The sequence below is a fragment of the Eubalaena glacialis genome, unplaced genomic scaffold (assembly GCF_028564815.1).
Source record: "Eubalaena glacialis isolate mEubGla1 unplaced genomic scaffold, mEubGla1.1.hap2.+ XY H_1, whole genome shotgun sequence".
Lineage (NCBI taxonomy): Eukaryota > Metazoa > Chordata > Mammalia > Artiodactyla > Balaenidae > Eubalaena > Eubalaena glacialis.
The window spans coordinates 4565819-4582607 of record NW_026871150.1 but is presented as its reverse complement, the minus strand read 5'-3'; the positions used below and the strand labels follow the sequence as shown (position 1 = coordinate 4582607).

The window sequence follows — 16789 nt, the reverse complement described above, 5'->3', positions numbered from 1 at the left end:
TTGTAGATTTTTTGATGATGGCCATTCTGACTGGTGTGAGATCATATCTCATTGTAGTTTTGATTTGCATTTCTCTAATGATTAATGATGTTGAGCATTCTTTCATGTGTTTGTTGGCAATCTGTATATCTTCTTTGGAGAAATGTCTGTTTAGGTCTTCTGCCCATTTTTGGATTGGATTGTTTGTTTTTTTGATATTGAGCTGCATGAGCTGCTTGTAAATTTTGGAGTTTAATCCTTTGTCAGTTGCTTCATTTGCAAATATTTTCTCCCATTCTGAGGGTTGTCTTCTCATCTTGTTTATGGTTTCCTTTGCTGTGCAAAAGCTTTTAAGTTTCATTAGGCCCCATTTGTTTATTTTTCTTTTTATTTCTATTTCTCTAGGAGCTGGGTCAAAAAGGATCTTGCTGTGATTTATGTCATAGAGTGTTCTGCCTATGTTTTCCTCTAAGAGTTTGATAGTGTGTGGCCTTACACTTAGGTCTTTAATCCATTTTGAGTTTATTTTTGTGTATGGTGTTAGGCAGTGTTCTAATTTCATTCTTTTACATGTACCTGTCCAGTTTTCCCAGCACCACTTATTGAAGAGGTTGTCTTTTCTCCACTGTATATTCTTGCCTCCTTTATCAAAGATAAGGGGACCATAGGTGCGTGGGTTTATCTCTGGGCTTTCTATCCTGTTCCATTAATCTATATCTCTGTTTTTGTGCCAGTACCATACTGTCTTGATTACTGTAGCTTTGTAGTATTGTCTGAAGTCACAGAGCCTGATTCCTCCAGCTCCGTTTTTCATTCTCAAGATTGCTTTGGCTATTCAGGGTCTTTTGTGTTTCCATACAAATTGTGAAATTTTTTGTTCTAGTTCTCTGAAAAATGCCAGTGGTAGTTTGATAGGGATTGCATTGAATCTGTAGATTAAGAGTAGGGCTTTTAAACCTCAAACACTGCTGCAAATCTTAACATGAGAGCAGTTGTACTAAACAAGGTTTGTTGACTAAAATATTATAGAGACCAAAATTAACATACGTGTAAATGTTTTAAAACAAATTAGTATTTTAATTTCTTTTCTTTTTTTTTTTTGGCCATGTCGTGCATCATGCGGATCTTAGTTCCCCGACCAGGAATCGAACCCGTGGCCCCTGCAGTGGAAGCGTGGAGTCCTAACGACTGGACCGCCAGGGAATTCCCAACAAATTAGTATTTTATTCATCACAATAGGATCTACATTTCAAAAAAACAGGAGCACATATAGAACTGAAATATTTATTCAGCCTATAGACAATGCTTGGTATGCATATGGATAGCCAATCCAAAAATTCCATAGCCAATTCAGGTATGTTGTGCCAACAGACTGAGAACCAAACTTTGGTGTATCACAGAATCACCTGTAAAGCCTGTTAAAACTCCATACGCCTGGCCCCAGGCACTAACCACGTCTTGACTGTAGTTCAGTATGTGTCCAATAGATGTCTTCACGCTTCTATCCATCAAAGGAAAGGCACTCCAGTAAACAATACAAAATCTAACAATAAGTCACGTAACAATGTAATTTCAGTACAAACAGAAAATACAATGCTTAATTTAATTTTTGTTTTTCTTCTTTGGCTTTTATTTGGGGGAATTATTTACCTGCTATCTACAGAATCATGTTCATAAACAAAATGGAAGACTAATCACAAATGTTCCTGGATATGAATGCCATTTTAATGTTACTGTATTTCATCAAATCTAAGATGCCACTGATTTTAAGGTAAACCACTGTTTAATGTGCTGGAAAGATTGTAAGGTAAACCACTGTTTAATGTGCTGGAAAGAAAAGAAGGAAATGCCTCCAAATAAACCATGACCCAAGCTTCTATCATTCAGAATTTTTATTTTATACTGATTGCAAGACCCTTTTTTACTTATTTAACCATAAAGTTTAATCATATATCATTTTGAACTGTTTTGTAACTTTCTCCATACCAATAACTGTTTCAATGCTGGTTCACAGCATAATATTACTGAAGACATACTGAACAACAGCTAAAGTTAACATGAGAAATAGCAACAATACTCACAACATTGACTAAAATGAGCAGCTGTTAACTGTTTGTGAGTACACAGGCAAACAAATCAAGCAGGACTGTGGCCTTGCTGACAGAGATTTTAAGATGCCATCAAGGATAAGACTTATTAACTCAATTTCATACTGTTGAGATGGGAAAAACTATGAGTCTTGGAACTGATGAAAACCCGCTTTTTTAAAAGATGGACAATAATCCAATAATAATAAAACCTATGGATATCCCAGTGTTGCCAGCTCTCAATTCTTTCTGCCTTTCTTGACACACTAGTGATATAATGCACAATAGCCATTTCAAGTCACCACTCACCCAACCTAGAGTTGTTAAGTTCTTTATTAGACTTCCTTGTTCACTTGTAATTCTCCCTCCCCCATTTATTCTCAACACAGCCAGAGTAGATTTTAAAAGCTAAACTAGATCACTCCCTTGATTAAACATTGGTGCAGTTTTCTCTTGCACTTTGAATAAAATTGTTGCATTACCTGCAGGGACCCTGAAGGCAAGTGCTTTGTCTCCTAGAGGGCATGGATTTTTGTTTTGTTCACTGCTACTATATTTCCTTGTGCTCTGCACATGGGTTAGTGCCCAATAAATATCTGATGAATGGAATGAATGACTCTGGCCCTGGCTACCTCTTCAACCTCTCATCTCATGCCTGTTTTCCCCTTAGACAACATGCTTTTGTCCTCTAGTCTCCTTGCTGTCTCCTGAAAACTTCTCATCCGGCCTTTGAAACTGTTAACCTTCTTCATGAAATGATTTTACCCAAATGCTCAGCAAGACTGTTTCAACTTTCTTCAGATCTCCCTTAAAGCGTACCTCCTCAAAGATGCTTACCCTGTTTATCCCCTCTCCCAACATAATTAGACTCAACTAATTTATTTCCTCTCATAATTATCAGTTTATTGTCTCTCACCAGATTTTTAAGTTCTAGGAGGGCACAGACCATGTGTTCTGACATGAAAAATGTATACTCAGCGTGTATCCCAGGGTCACATACATTCTAGAAGCTCAATGGATGTTTGTTGAGTAATGAGCAAAGAAAGGCTGTGCCGAGTGCCTCTAGCACCTTGTCACTCTGGAAACGAAACAGTCGAGCCAAATGTTACAAAGCTTTACTCCAAATTACCATTTTAGCTTCTGTTACCTGTATTTTCTAACATACACAAATTTAATTGTTTAAGCCTCTTGCTATGGCAAGAAAAGATTCTTTCCTGTCTCAAGATTGTATTAAAACCTTTTTCTTACATTCTCTTCTAGTGTTGTTATTTTTTAACAAGTAGCTCTTTATTTCATCTAGAACTTAATTTGATGTAACTATGTACGGTTTTCCAAATAGATGGCGATTATTCCCAAACATGTATCATATGCTTAAAACTATATTATTTCTGGGTTCTATTCTGTCTCATCAATCTAGCTATCTATTACTGTGCCAGTACCACAGATTTTAATATCACTGGGTTTAAAACACATATATCATGAGCTGCTTAAACAAGTGTTCCCGCACTGTTCTTCTTGCAAAGAAACTGCAACATCATTTGGGCACGTGTCAAGAATATTCCTATTGGGATTACACTAAATTCACAGAGTTGGGGGAAAGCAGCATCTTTATATTAATGTTCCCATCTACATTGTAATGAAAATTTAGCCCTATCCTTTCCATTACCGTTACTGATATTATTTATTCCATTTTCCTTATCTAACAGCACTGCCTAACACTTCCAGAATAATGTAAATACTGATGAACAGTATCTTTGCCTCTCCCTAACTTTAATGGATGCGCCTCAGTATACGTCAGAGTAAGCACAATTCTGGCTACTAGTTTAAAATATGTTTATCATACACATTTACTGAGTTGTTTTATTTAAATCATGCTATAAAGGTATCATTCAATTCTTATTTTTAGTTCATTTAGTTTAGTTTTCAAAGTGTCTAACATTTTATCTAATGTCTTTGAGATAGCTATCAAACACTACAAGGTTATCTTTTCCTTTCACCTATTACAAATTATAACTGTGAATGACATATTGAGCCATTCTGGATTCCTAGAATAAACTCCTTTTGGTCAGAATATTATCCTTTTATCATAATGCTGATTTTATCTGCCAATATCTTATTTATAACTTCTATACCTAAACTCATAAGCAAAACTGGTTTGGGGTTTTAGTTTGTTTTCTAACCTTCGTTAGGTTTTAGCAACCAGTGGTCACACTGGAGAAAAAAGAATTGGAAAAGCTATCCTTCCTTCTGTAAGCTCCAGGCTTAAACTTCTTTCCCTACATTTCAACTTATTCAACCAACATTTCTTGAGTACCCACTGTGCATTTGTTAAGACACTGACAAGATAAAATTTCATATATATATCTATATATATCTATATATAGATATATATATCTACATCCTTGGTGCAAAAAATTAAGTGAACAATGAAGAAACACACATGGAAGTATACTATAATATTACTGGCTCATCTACATATATGTATAGAGCTGCACAAGGAAGACTTCACAGAAGAACTGAAATTTGAGCTAAGTCTTGAAGGCAAGTAGGAGAAAAAGAAAAGAGAACCAGCATTCTAAACATGTGTTCCTGAAGCAATCACTTCTACTTGCTCTTAAATAATTTTAATCCATAAGACTGTGTTTCCTGTAAGATGACGCTACATTACTAATGGCAACTGGAATTGTGTATTGATACAACTAACAAGGCCTATATTTCTTTCCACATTATGTTCAGAAGTGGGACTTAATATTTGTAGAGCTTGTTACTTCAAAATTAGTCTTAAATTCATGTTTTTTCCTACTACTTGTTCAAATTCACCACATTGCTGGTTGTTCTCTGCCAGAATAACACTGTGGCTTTTCATAATCCTTAACTATTCACTATTTATTAACTCCAAAACTCAAAAATAAATGGGCACAGGTTGAAATATTCAGAACAGAAGGAGTAAAAACGTAACATTCAAAGTTCATCACGATGCTGATAGGGTTTTCATGCTGCATGCTATTTGAGATGATTACACCTTCTCTTACAATGTTCTATGGCCAGGCTCCAGGTTACCTCATTAAAATATAAACTCTTAGTAAACTGAAAGAAACTCAGGATGGTGCCTACAACACAGTAGTTGATAGAAAACTTTCTAAAACAATACAGTCCAGTAATTTGAAGATTGTAACGTACATAGCTGCAGATTAACCGTAAAAATACAGTATATGCTTCTGGGAGGATAAACTGGTCCAATCACTCTGGGAGACAAGACTGATATTCAGAGTTTTGAAAACGTACACACCCTGAGCAAATTCATTTCTGGAAATTTATGCTAAAGAAACAAATTAATGTACAGGGATATATGGTTAGGGATATTCAGTGCAGCACAGTTTTATAATAATGAAAAATTAACAGTAGTCTAAATTTTCAACAGTAAGAAATATAAATAAATGCAACAGAACATTATAAATTCAGCTGAAATTACAAAACTCTACATGTACTGACAAAGAAAGATGTTCAAGACAAATTATTAAGAAAAGCGGGTAACATTACCCGCATTATGCATTATGCATCGCTGCACTACCTAATACAGTAGCCACTACCTACACAGAGATACTTAAATTTAAATTTGATTAATTGAATTTAATTTTAAATTAGTTATATTTAAATAAGATTTAAATTTCAGTTCCTCAGTCACACTAACCACATTTCAACTGCCCAACAGTCACATGCAGCCAGTGGCTACCATATTGCAGAGAGCAGATACAGACCGTTGCCATCATCAGGGAAGTCGCTGTTTTGCTGCTTTTAACCGCCTTCCTCACCCTTCATTTAAAAAGGGATTATTCAGACTGGCACTAAAATAGTTCTGAGATTTTTTTTCCCCCTATCCAAATGTGAAAATTATCTGAAGACTCTGACCTCATATAGAGAAGTAGAGCTGTCATTTTTTTTTAATTCAATGTAAGATGAATTCTTCACTTAAGCTTTCTTAAAATGAAGCATTACATAGAAAAGTGAAAACTTATCAGTAGACACAATGGTCAGCTAAAGTCTGAGTTTCCTCTCTAGAAGTAAGTGACAGCATACCTCTGTATCATTCCCTCTAGCTGTGCCTCCAGGGCAGCAAATAATTTTTATCACGTATCTTTTACAGCAAGGCAACAGTTTCCATAGAAACCACAGGGCAAACATCCATTACTGCTGCCTAGGACTTTATAAGCACACCGAAACTGAGGGAATCACTTACTTTCAATTATTAATATTTTAAAATTGAGCAGTAGTTAGCTACTCTAATTCTGGTTTTGTTGTGTGTGTCTCTATGAACAAATCAATAGATGAGGAACAAATCAAGAAAATTCTGTGCCCCTCTAGCAACAAAATGAGTCTACAGAAATCAGGAGGGGGAAAAAAAACCCAGAAAGGTATTAAACCAGTATACATGCCAGCCAATGTCATCTCATACAAGACAGCAAATCAGAACAGAAATCAGTGCAGAACTTAGGTAAGAAAGAAGAAATTCCCTTGCACTAGCTCAGGAGAGCATATAAATTTATCTAGGTCAAAATGCTGACTAATCAGGAGAAAAAGACAGTCCTAACAACTGAGAAAGTGGCCACTCACCTCTCTCAACAGAGCGTTCTCTTTTTCCTTCTGCTCCAAAAGGCTTTCGAGGTGGTGGACATGCATCTCTGCCTCTGCCAGTCTCCTTGTTCTCTCGTGGTCCTCCTCAGTAGCCTTAGCAGAAAGCCCCTTGCTCTGCAACATCTCCAGAAGCTTCTTGATGGATTCGTCCCGAGCGCTCAGGGTTTGCTTCTGAGTCTCAATCCGCAGCTCCATCTCCTCCAGAGTCTTTCGAAGGAGGAACAGCTCCTGGGCCTGCCGCTCATGCTCAGTGTGCAGCCTCTGGAAGTTCTCCTCCGTCAGCTCTGCCACGCAAGGCTCACCAGTCCTACTGTTACTATCCTGTTGAAACAGCTGGTTCAGGTCCCTCTGGATCCGCAATTCATCCTGGAGAGCCTGGACTGTCATTTGCATGTGCTGGTATAAAGACAAAAAAGAAAACCCAAATGAGCTTTCCTCCTCAAGTAGCAGAAACAAAGCAGACTACGGGGAATGAGAAAGCAGCTACCACAGCTCTCAGAACCCTGCATTTAGCAAATGAGGATTCACATTATTCTGTTTTACACTGTCTTTAAAACTGATTGAGATAATCTGTAAAATGTCCGTAATTTAATTTGTGTTTATTACCAACAGGAAACAAGGTAAGTCTGGCAGCTCCTCACTTTGCTTGACTAAATAAAGACACTGTTCAAGATTAACGGAAGGTATTACACGGAACTGAAGGTGAGGAGTGGGGAAAGGCAGGGGAAACCTATAGGAATACGGACACATCATACAAAAAATTTCACCAAAAAACACAAAGGATGTCAAAATACAAAATGACTTTAAGTGCTTTACAATTAAGTTACCACATTAAATAATAAACATATGAGTGCATGCCAGAATGTGCTTAGCACTCCTTATGTGTTAATTCATTTAATCCTCACTATAACACATGTACTGTTATTTGAATTTTATTGATGATGACACCAGGCATACAGAGACTTAAATAACTCACCCCAAGATCACACAGTAAGTAATAGAGCTGGCATTCGAATTAAAGCAATTCTCGCAGCCCACTGAAGCTAGTACCCAGAGGTAATTAGATAACTTGAAGCTTTAAAAACAAAAAACAAAACACAAAAAACTGAGGCTGTGTGAGCTATTTATACAGAAGAAGATAACAATATAAGTGAGTAATTTGAGTAAGTAAATGAAAATGTTAGTGCAGATAAGCTAGTAAAATGTTTCAGAGGGTATATCTTTAGCCTGTATCCCTAACGAAGGTATATGAACCTTTAATCTGAATGGGTAAATTCTAGAACATTATACAAAGAACCTAAAAGGAAGTTACATCAAGAATCATGTTTTTAGAAATGAAGAAGCAACAATAGAAAATCACCTTTTGTATTCAAGGTATTCAAGGTCTGGCAGTGTGCTGCAGTGGAAGGAAACTAACCCACAATCAGAAGACAGGAGTTTTAGTTCCAGCTCTCACACTGAAGAGCAACCTAATTTGGAACACATTGCCATCTTTCTGGGTTTCAGATTCCTCATATTTAAAGTGAGGATATAAATGCCTGCACCATCTTTTCACAGAGCTAATAATATCATTGAAATCTTTGTGGCATATATGTTAAAACATACATTGTTTAAAATTTTTGGCAAACTGCAAAACAGCAGTAAATATCTCAAGGAAACGATCTGGCAAGTGTACAAAGACGCTCACTGTTGTTTATACCAGCGACAAAATTAGAAACAACCTAAATGGATATTAATAGGTGATGAGTTAAGTAAATGAGAAATGTCCACCCAGTTTAATACTATGCATCAATTTTTTTAAATGCAGATTTATATTTACTGATAAAAACTACAGTTACAACATATTAAGAGTAAAAAAGCAGATATATAATAGCAAGTATAGGATGATCGCGACTCTAATTTTTAAAAAGTATAAACATGCAGAGAAAAGTCTAAAAGGATACAAACAATTACCAGTGCCTGGGTATGGGTAGATTTTATATTTTTCTTCATACTTTTTTGTACTATCTAAATCCCCTACAGTAAGCAAGTAATCAATAAAACGGGACATTTTTACCTTTAAAAATAAGAGAAAAGACTTCAGAGATGCCTGCTTGGCTGTGTTCAATTTGCTACCACTTTGGTTAAAAGGGAGGGAACAATAAATATTTACTATTTACTATAAATAAAAAATATCATAAGAAATAAAAATACTTCTGTAATATTACACAGGAAATAATTAATGGTTATTTGGGGGAAAGGAGGAAGGCAAGAAGGGAGGAAGGGAGGAAGGGAGGAACGAACTGGAATCACTGGGGGACAACATGTAAGAAAACTTTATTCTATTCCGCATAAAAATTTTTTTAACTGAGGTGTAACTGACATTGAAAATTTTTTTAATAATAGCTTTATTGAGACATAATTCACACATACCATAAAGTTCACCGGTTTAAAGTGTGTAAGTCAGCAGTTTTCAGCATATTAAAAGTTATACATTGATCACTATCTAATTCTAGAACACTGCCATCACCCCTTAAGAGAAATCCCATATACATCTGCAGTCACTTCCCAGCCACTTCCCATCTTTCTCTCCTCCTAACCCTCCTCTTGAATTTGAACTAAATGTATGTACTACCCACCCAAAAATTAAATTAAAAAAAATGCCTAATGATATTTTTCAGCCTCAAAAAGGAAGGAAATGCTGACACACGCTGCAACATGGATGGACACTATGCCAAATGAAATAAGCCCGTCACAAAAGGCAAATATTACACGAGTCCACTTACATGAGGTCCCTAGAGCAGTCCACCTCACAGAGACAGGAAGCACAAGAGTGGTTGCCAGGGGCTGGGGAGACGGGAGACAGGGAGTGACTGTTTGATGGGTGCAGAGATTCAGTCTTACAGGATGAAGAGTTGTGGAGATGGATGGTGGTGATGGCTGCACAACAGTATGAATGTACCTTATGAACTGTACACCTGAAAATTGGTTAAGATGGTAAATTTAACATGGTGAATGTAAGCTGTATTTTACAACGATTTTAAACACTGGGGAAAAAATATGCCTGCCATAGAATTCCAACGTGTTGATATTAAATAATTTACTTATAACTATTGATAAATATTTAGTTTGGTTCTCATTTTCCACTATTATAACAGGCACCTTCACATGTATATCTCTGCACATTTATCCAAATTTTTCCTGGAGATAAATTCTGAAAGGTGGAATTCCTGGATCAGAGGGTATGCAGTTATGATTTTAATACACACAACAAATTATCTCTAAAAGGGTCTGTGCAGATTTAAACTTCCACCAAACGATGTCTGAGCACTTTCCTATTCCTTTGACAACTGGGTATTTTCTTTCTTCTTTCTTTTTTGGGCTTTTCTTTGATTACAAGTAAGACTGAATATCTATTCACATATCTACAGGCACTTTGTATTCCTTCCTTTGTGACTCATCTGTTCTTGTTCTTTGCTCATTTTGTTTTGGGGACATTTAACCTTTCTCCTAATCCACTTTAAGATCTTTTTATATTTGGAAAACAACCTTTTGCCTGCTGTGCATGTTACAAATATATTTCCAAATCTGTCATTTTTCTTTTAACATAGTTTATGGCAACGTAAATACAGAATTTTTTTAGTGCAAAGATAAGAACCTCTTCTTTTACAGTTTCTGGTTTTGGTATTATGCTTAGCAAGTAGTGAACTTTCAATTATGGCAGTCTTCAAACTCTCGAAAAGCACTGGCTTTGTCTTACGAAAAATAAATTTACAATAAAATTATCAGGTATTTGAATTCATGAATATGATTCTTTAAATAAATTTAACTACCCGCATCATGCTGTAAAGATTCTCAACAGTTGTTGGAGTTCAAAATCCTTAATAAAAAGACGTGTCAAAATGCTAATTCTCTGAAGCCTATAATCAACCTCCAGTTTCATTCTTTACCTTTGGAAGTCAAAAAATCCAAATAAATTCTGAGCAAGTTTATCCCACAGGGAAATATCAGAAGTTAAATTCAACAATGAAACTGATTTCTAGGTACAACTGTCCCTCCTTTTCTGGACACTCATCACCAAATTCATTCAAATCAGGAGAAACAGATGTTGACGACAGCTAACAGTCTCACATACACTTTAGCACTTGTGATTATACTAGTATGGCAAGCACTGTTTTGGTGAAGAAAGAAAATACAACGACTAATGTGCCCTGCTTCTTCAGCTCTGCTTGCACCCATTTTATTAGAATACAGAATTAAAATGATGCTCTGACTGGTAGCCGAGAAGGCTACACAGCAATTTTCTCCATTGAAATGGGAATCAGCACCCCTTCTTTAGGCTACATTCAAGCTAGATTCACTTTATTAAAAATTCCTGCCAACTCGCCTGGGAGAAGAAAGAAGCAGCAGGCAATAAGCCAGGCTGCTCTTTCTCTAGCACATTCATACTGAAGATAAAGTGAGCATATCTGCACATATCACAGACATTTACCATGACCGACCAAAAACACATGCTGAATTTAGCAGGACAATCTCAGATGTCAGATATTAGGAAAATTTCTATTTGGGAATTCTGCTCATGACACTCTCCAAAATGATCTCACACTTCTCACATTCCAGATTGTACACCAACACTCACTAGTCTACTTCTGCTCACTCTAACACTCAGCTTGAGCTGGAAGACTGGAAAAATAACTGCTTAAAATTTAGTCCAAGGATTGTGCTAAAATTACACCAAGCTGTATCTCAATGAAATGGTAGCATGTTGTGAACAATAGTAATGAAAATTCTTAAATCTCTCATAGGGTTTATGATCATTTTTTAGAAAAATACATCTCAAAAACAACAAAAGATCACAACAATGCTTCATATGTTTTAGACAAATATCAGAAGCTCTTCTGAGGCAAAACTTCCATTAGTTTCTCTGAACAAGAGAACGCTTTGATCCAGTTTATCCTGATTTCTAAAATGACAGAACCAAGGAGTCTAGAGCTATTTTTAGTTACAGAAAAAGAATATTATGGATACATGAAAATGGTCATCATCACAAACGTTATACTGTATCCCAGAGAGTTCAATGCACTATTTGTCAAGATAACCATTAGAAAAAATACCAGTACTGCATCCTATCATGTTAAATTAAGAACGATTTTTTTTCTGAAACATGTAAATACATACATTGAGGAAACTTTATCAATGCAAGATGCAAAAGAGTTTATAATAATTCTTACTAACATCACCCAAGTCGATCCTCAGGCTCTGTGATGTTCTGATCTGTGCTGTACCGTATGTGTCCCTAAGAAGAGCACTTACCAGCCCAATCTGCAATTTATTTCTTTGTATCTGTCTTCAAGAAAAACTTTCTAGAACTTGGGACTTTCATCTTTTTACTCTAGGGCACGGCACAGTGTTTGGTATAGTAAGTGCTCAATAAATTTTTGATGAAAGATTGACAAAAACAAATTTTCACGCATTATTTTGAAAGTAAATGGCTACTGGATAGTAGATGCAAATCAAGTCCCTGGAAAATTATATCTTTCCCCTATAACAGAGAGAATTACTCTTATTCTGTAACAATTAGTTCCTTACCAGCTAACACAAAAAAAATTCTATCTCAAATACAAACTGGCCAAAATACTAAATGCAATCCTAATTTTAAAAAACATGTTAATTATACACTCTGGATTTATTTGTGTTTGATCTGAAGTGAAGAGAAGCATTTTCAAATAATTAACTGTCAACAAGAATCTTTTATACTTTTAATACTATACAACATACACCAAAAGTGTAGGATAGAGTTCTTATCCAAAAACAGAGCTTACAAAGTGGTAAAACTTAATAGCTATATATACACACTCACACACCAGCACTATACCTTATTATAAATTTTAAATTAAGAATATTCAAGAACGAGAAATGGGACACATAAAAGCACTTATTATATATGCAACATACTCAAATGAAGTTTAGATTCTATAAGATCACTATGATTTGGATTCATGAATCTTTAATATGAAAAGAAAGTATTCTAATTTCTATCATTTTAGAAGAAACTCAAAGTTTTTTAATGAGTCTGAATCTCCAAGACTGAGACAAAGGAAGAGCCTCTAAGGTAGTTCATTTCGTCTGATCATTAGTCTAGTATTCTTTCCGTTGATTCTTTCAGTTGATGACAAGGATTTATTTTCTGTGCAGCAAAGCACACTGTAAACTCTCAAATATTAAACCAAAACCAAGTTCTCAGACTGATCTAAATAAACACCAGCAAGAGACATACTACAGTGCAAGAAACAACCACACCAGAATTCAAATGAATAGATTAAATTGTTTAAATGAATGCTACTTTGAGCTTATTCTCCTCTAAAAAAGATGTCAGAGTCAAGAAAATGAACAAGCAATTATTCCAGATTCCTAGCAGCTACTCTCTGCTACTGAATCCAGGAAAGAAAAAAGAACATCTGCCTTTATGCCAGCATAACCCAGAGGAGAAATTAAAGAATAAACAAAAATACTATCAAAATGGGGAAGTCCCAAGGTCATAATACATTCTATTATTGTGTGCTCATCAAGACAACAACTCAAGTGACAATAAACTGATTTTAGTACAAGTTCTAGAAATTCCAAATAGCTTTCAGTTACCCAAAGTCCCATACCATTTACTTACCCCTTAGCCTCTACTTAAAAGAGTATATGTATATGTATAACTGATTCACTTTGTTATAAAGCAGAAACTAACACACCATTGTAAAGCAATTACACTCCAATAAAGATGTTAAATAAATAAATAAATAAAATGTAAATAAATAAAGAATATCCTCTACCCGTTCCCTCACTTTCACTCCCAGCTAAATCCTACCTGTCCTTTCATCCTTAGATCAGGCATTACCTCCTCTAGAAAGCCTGTCTGACTCTCAAACTGAACAAAAGGCAGAAATAGAGAGGAAGGAATGGGTGGAGGAAGAAAAGTACAGAAAGAAGAAAAGATAATATCCCAAACCAGATATTACAATAGTAAAAATATCATACTAAGCAATGTCAGGATTGAAGACGTCATTCCATTAAAAAATAACATCAAAATAAAAAAATTTTTTAACCTTAAAAGTAAAATCAACCAGCAGAGGGATCCTATAGTAACCATTTCCATAGTGTTTAACGTGAGAATGCTCAGTACTAACAAAGCAAGGGCAGAATTAAATACAAGGGACCATAAAGGTACTGTTCAGTCTAGCAGCATTTTAAGTATCAACCTCACTTCTTTCTTCATGCTCTACAACCCAAAAGTTTCAAGCACCTGCAACAGACGTCAATGAGGTTAACAAAATTCCCAGATTTAGTCCCTGAAATACTAGTATATAAATCAAGAAGAAGGGTGAAGAAAGAAGGGTAAAGAAAGAATAGTTAAGCGATACCAATCAGCTGTGAACATGTTAAGAGCTAACCCTGGCAATGCTACAACTGGGAGTGGATTCAGCTGAATAAACACACACCGGAGGCAGCAGCTTGGCTGTGGGGGCGGGGGGGTCCCTGCTGACATTCAGCTTCAGCGCATGGCATAAAGCTAATGTCTGTGTCCCACAGAGCTATGTCAACACTGAAGTCACTGTGTGCCCAAAGCTTTCCAGAAGCTATAGAATTCCTTTTTCCTTTCCCCCCCCCCCTTTCCTCCAGAGAAAGAGAAGAGGCAAGGAAGACTGATATTGAGGGAGAGTACAAAGAGATCAGGACCTTACAATCTTACAGAAAAGCACTCGTGTACACTGCCATTGTTTAAGATGCTTTCACACACACTATCACTAAACTGTGTTAAATTGAAATGAAGCCCATCAAAATTATTTACAGAAATAATTCTGTCTTGGGGAGAAAATAGCATAGAACATATACAAAGAACATCAGCTAACCAGAATAAACCAACCAAATTACTCACATTTTTTTTCAAGACTTACCTCTTTAATAATGGGCTTTCTTGTAAAAATCAAATCTACACTAGGCAACTGATAGACTACAACCGTCCACTGTTGTATTTTGTTCTAGAGATACTAAGACCAAGTGCAGTAAGACAAGAGAAGGAAATCAAAGGTATAAGAATTAGAAAGCAAGAAACAGTCATTATACAGAGATTGTAGGATGAAAACTCAGAAGAAATTACAGACAAAATATCTGTATAATTAAGAGTCCAGCAAGGGACTTCCCTGGTGGTCCAGTGGTTAAGAATCCACCTTCTAATGCAGAGGACGTGGGTTCTGCATCCCACATGCCACGGGGCAACTCAGCTCACGTGCCACAACTACAGAGCCCACCAGAGCCCACGCGCTCTGGAGCCCGCGCACCGCAACGAAAGATCCTGCATGCCGCAAGGAATATCCCGCGTGCAGCAACTAAGACCTGACGCAGCCAAAAATAAAACAAATAAATAAATAAATATTTAAAAAAAAAAGAGTTTAGCAAGCCTGGCACATATAAGATCAACATATAAAATTTAACTGCATTTCTCTACAAGGAACAAATCTTTAAAAAGTGTAATTAAAAAGAGAGAGAAAGAGAATCTTGATAAATAAAACCAAAGAAGCATCTGGGGATAAAATAACAATAAAAAGTCAAACTATTACGGAGAAAATCATAATTGTTTCAAAAGCAAAACACCAAGGTATAAATATTATTTTTTTTGTATACAATCCCTTAATTTTTCCATGGCAACCATCAAATAAGGCATATCAAGGACTCTTTTGCACATGCTTCTGTAAAAATGTTAAGTAGATAAAAGAAATCTTTAAAAATTAATAAAATTTTTTTGAAAATCAATTTAGGTAGTAAACAGACAATACAAAAGATTGCTTCATGTTTTAGCAGCATGTTGAGAGGAAATAAAACCATATGGGATCTTCACGGGGTATTTAAAAGGAAAATACATTTGTTTTCTCGACTCTCACCAATTTTATCACATAAACTCCAATAAATACATGTGTTACCATTATTTTCATTCATCTCCTACATCCATATTTACTCATCGCGTTGTATTTTCAATTTGAATACTTAGGTCTATGACCACAGAATCTTTCACTTCACTTCAGCTGACTGCATACTTTTAGGGGAAAGTTAAACATGCACTTACCCTATGACCCAGCGATTCCACTCCTAGATATTTCCGCAAGAGAAATAAAAACATGGCCACAAACACATCTGTATAAAAATGTTTACAACCGCTTTATTCATAAGCGCCAAAACTGGAAACAACCCCATCAACAGGAGAATGGATAAACTGATTATGCAATATCCATGCAATGAAAACTACTCAATATTAGGATGACTATGGATACATGCAACAACACGAATAAACTTTTTAAAAAATATATAGTACACTGAGGAAAAGAAGCCAAACACAACAGAGTACAGACTATATGGTTCCATGTATAGGAGGTTCTAGGGCAGGCAAAACTAATCTAAAGTGAAAGGAATTAGAACACTATCTATGTGTTCCGGGCAGGGAAAATACTGATTGGGAAGGAGCTCAAGGGAACCTTATGGGATGATGGAAATGTTCTATATCTTCGTAAGACTGCATTATACGACTACTGGCATTTGTCAAAACTCATGGAACTATGATACTGAAGATCCATGTATTTTGCTGTATGTAAACTATACTCCAACAAAAAATAAATATATTAAAAGAGAAAAAAGTAACAGATATAGGTCAGAAAAGGGAAAAGTAAATAAATATTCAAGAAAATTTCTTAACAAGTAGGAATGACTTCACTTAAAAGAAAGAAGGATAGTTTAGTCGATTTTAAGAACACTTCCAGTCCCAACATGTATTATGCTCTATCACCTAATTCAATTGTAACCCTGCATTCTTAAAAAGGTTAGAGAAGAAAGCAGAAGCTTGGGGCTACAGAGGCTCATTCAAATATACAACAACGTATGGAAATCACCATCAACAATTTGCCTTATTTGCTTCAGATATCTCTCTCTCTCTCCCCCACCCCTCACTGTTGCTTATTTAAAATTCACAGAAGTGATGTCATCTGTTCTTGATTCTCTTTGCAAATTGCTCATGTTACTCAACATAATGTGTCTGAGAATGTAAACTGGTATAGCCACTATAGGAAACAGTAATG

General features: G+C 35.8%; 1 protein-coding gene across 1 annotated transcript in view; it reads right to left on the bottom strand.

Moving 5' to 3' along the window:
- The window catches only part of LOC133082956 (ELKS/Rab6-interacting/CAST family member 1-like), a gene marked incomplete at its 3' end in the record, with an annotated part of 87552 nt that extends 80461 nt beyond the window's left edge, over positions 1–7091 (bottom strand). The window contains 1 exon segment of the mRNA XM_061179626.1: positions 6678–7091. Coding sequence (XP_061035609.1) covers positions 6678–7091 — 414 coding nt within the window.
- Positions 7092–16789: the final 9698 nt, after the last annotated feature.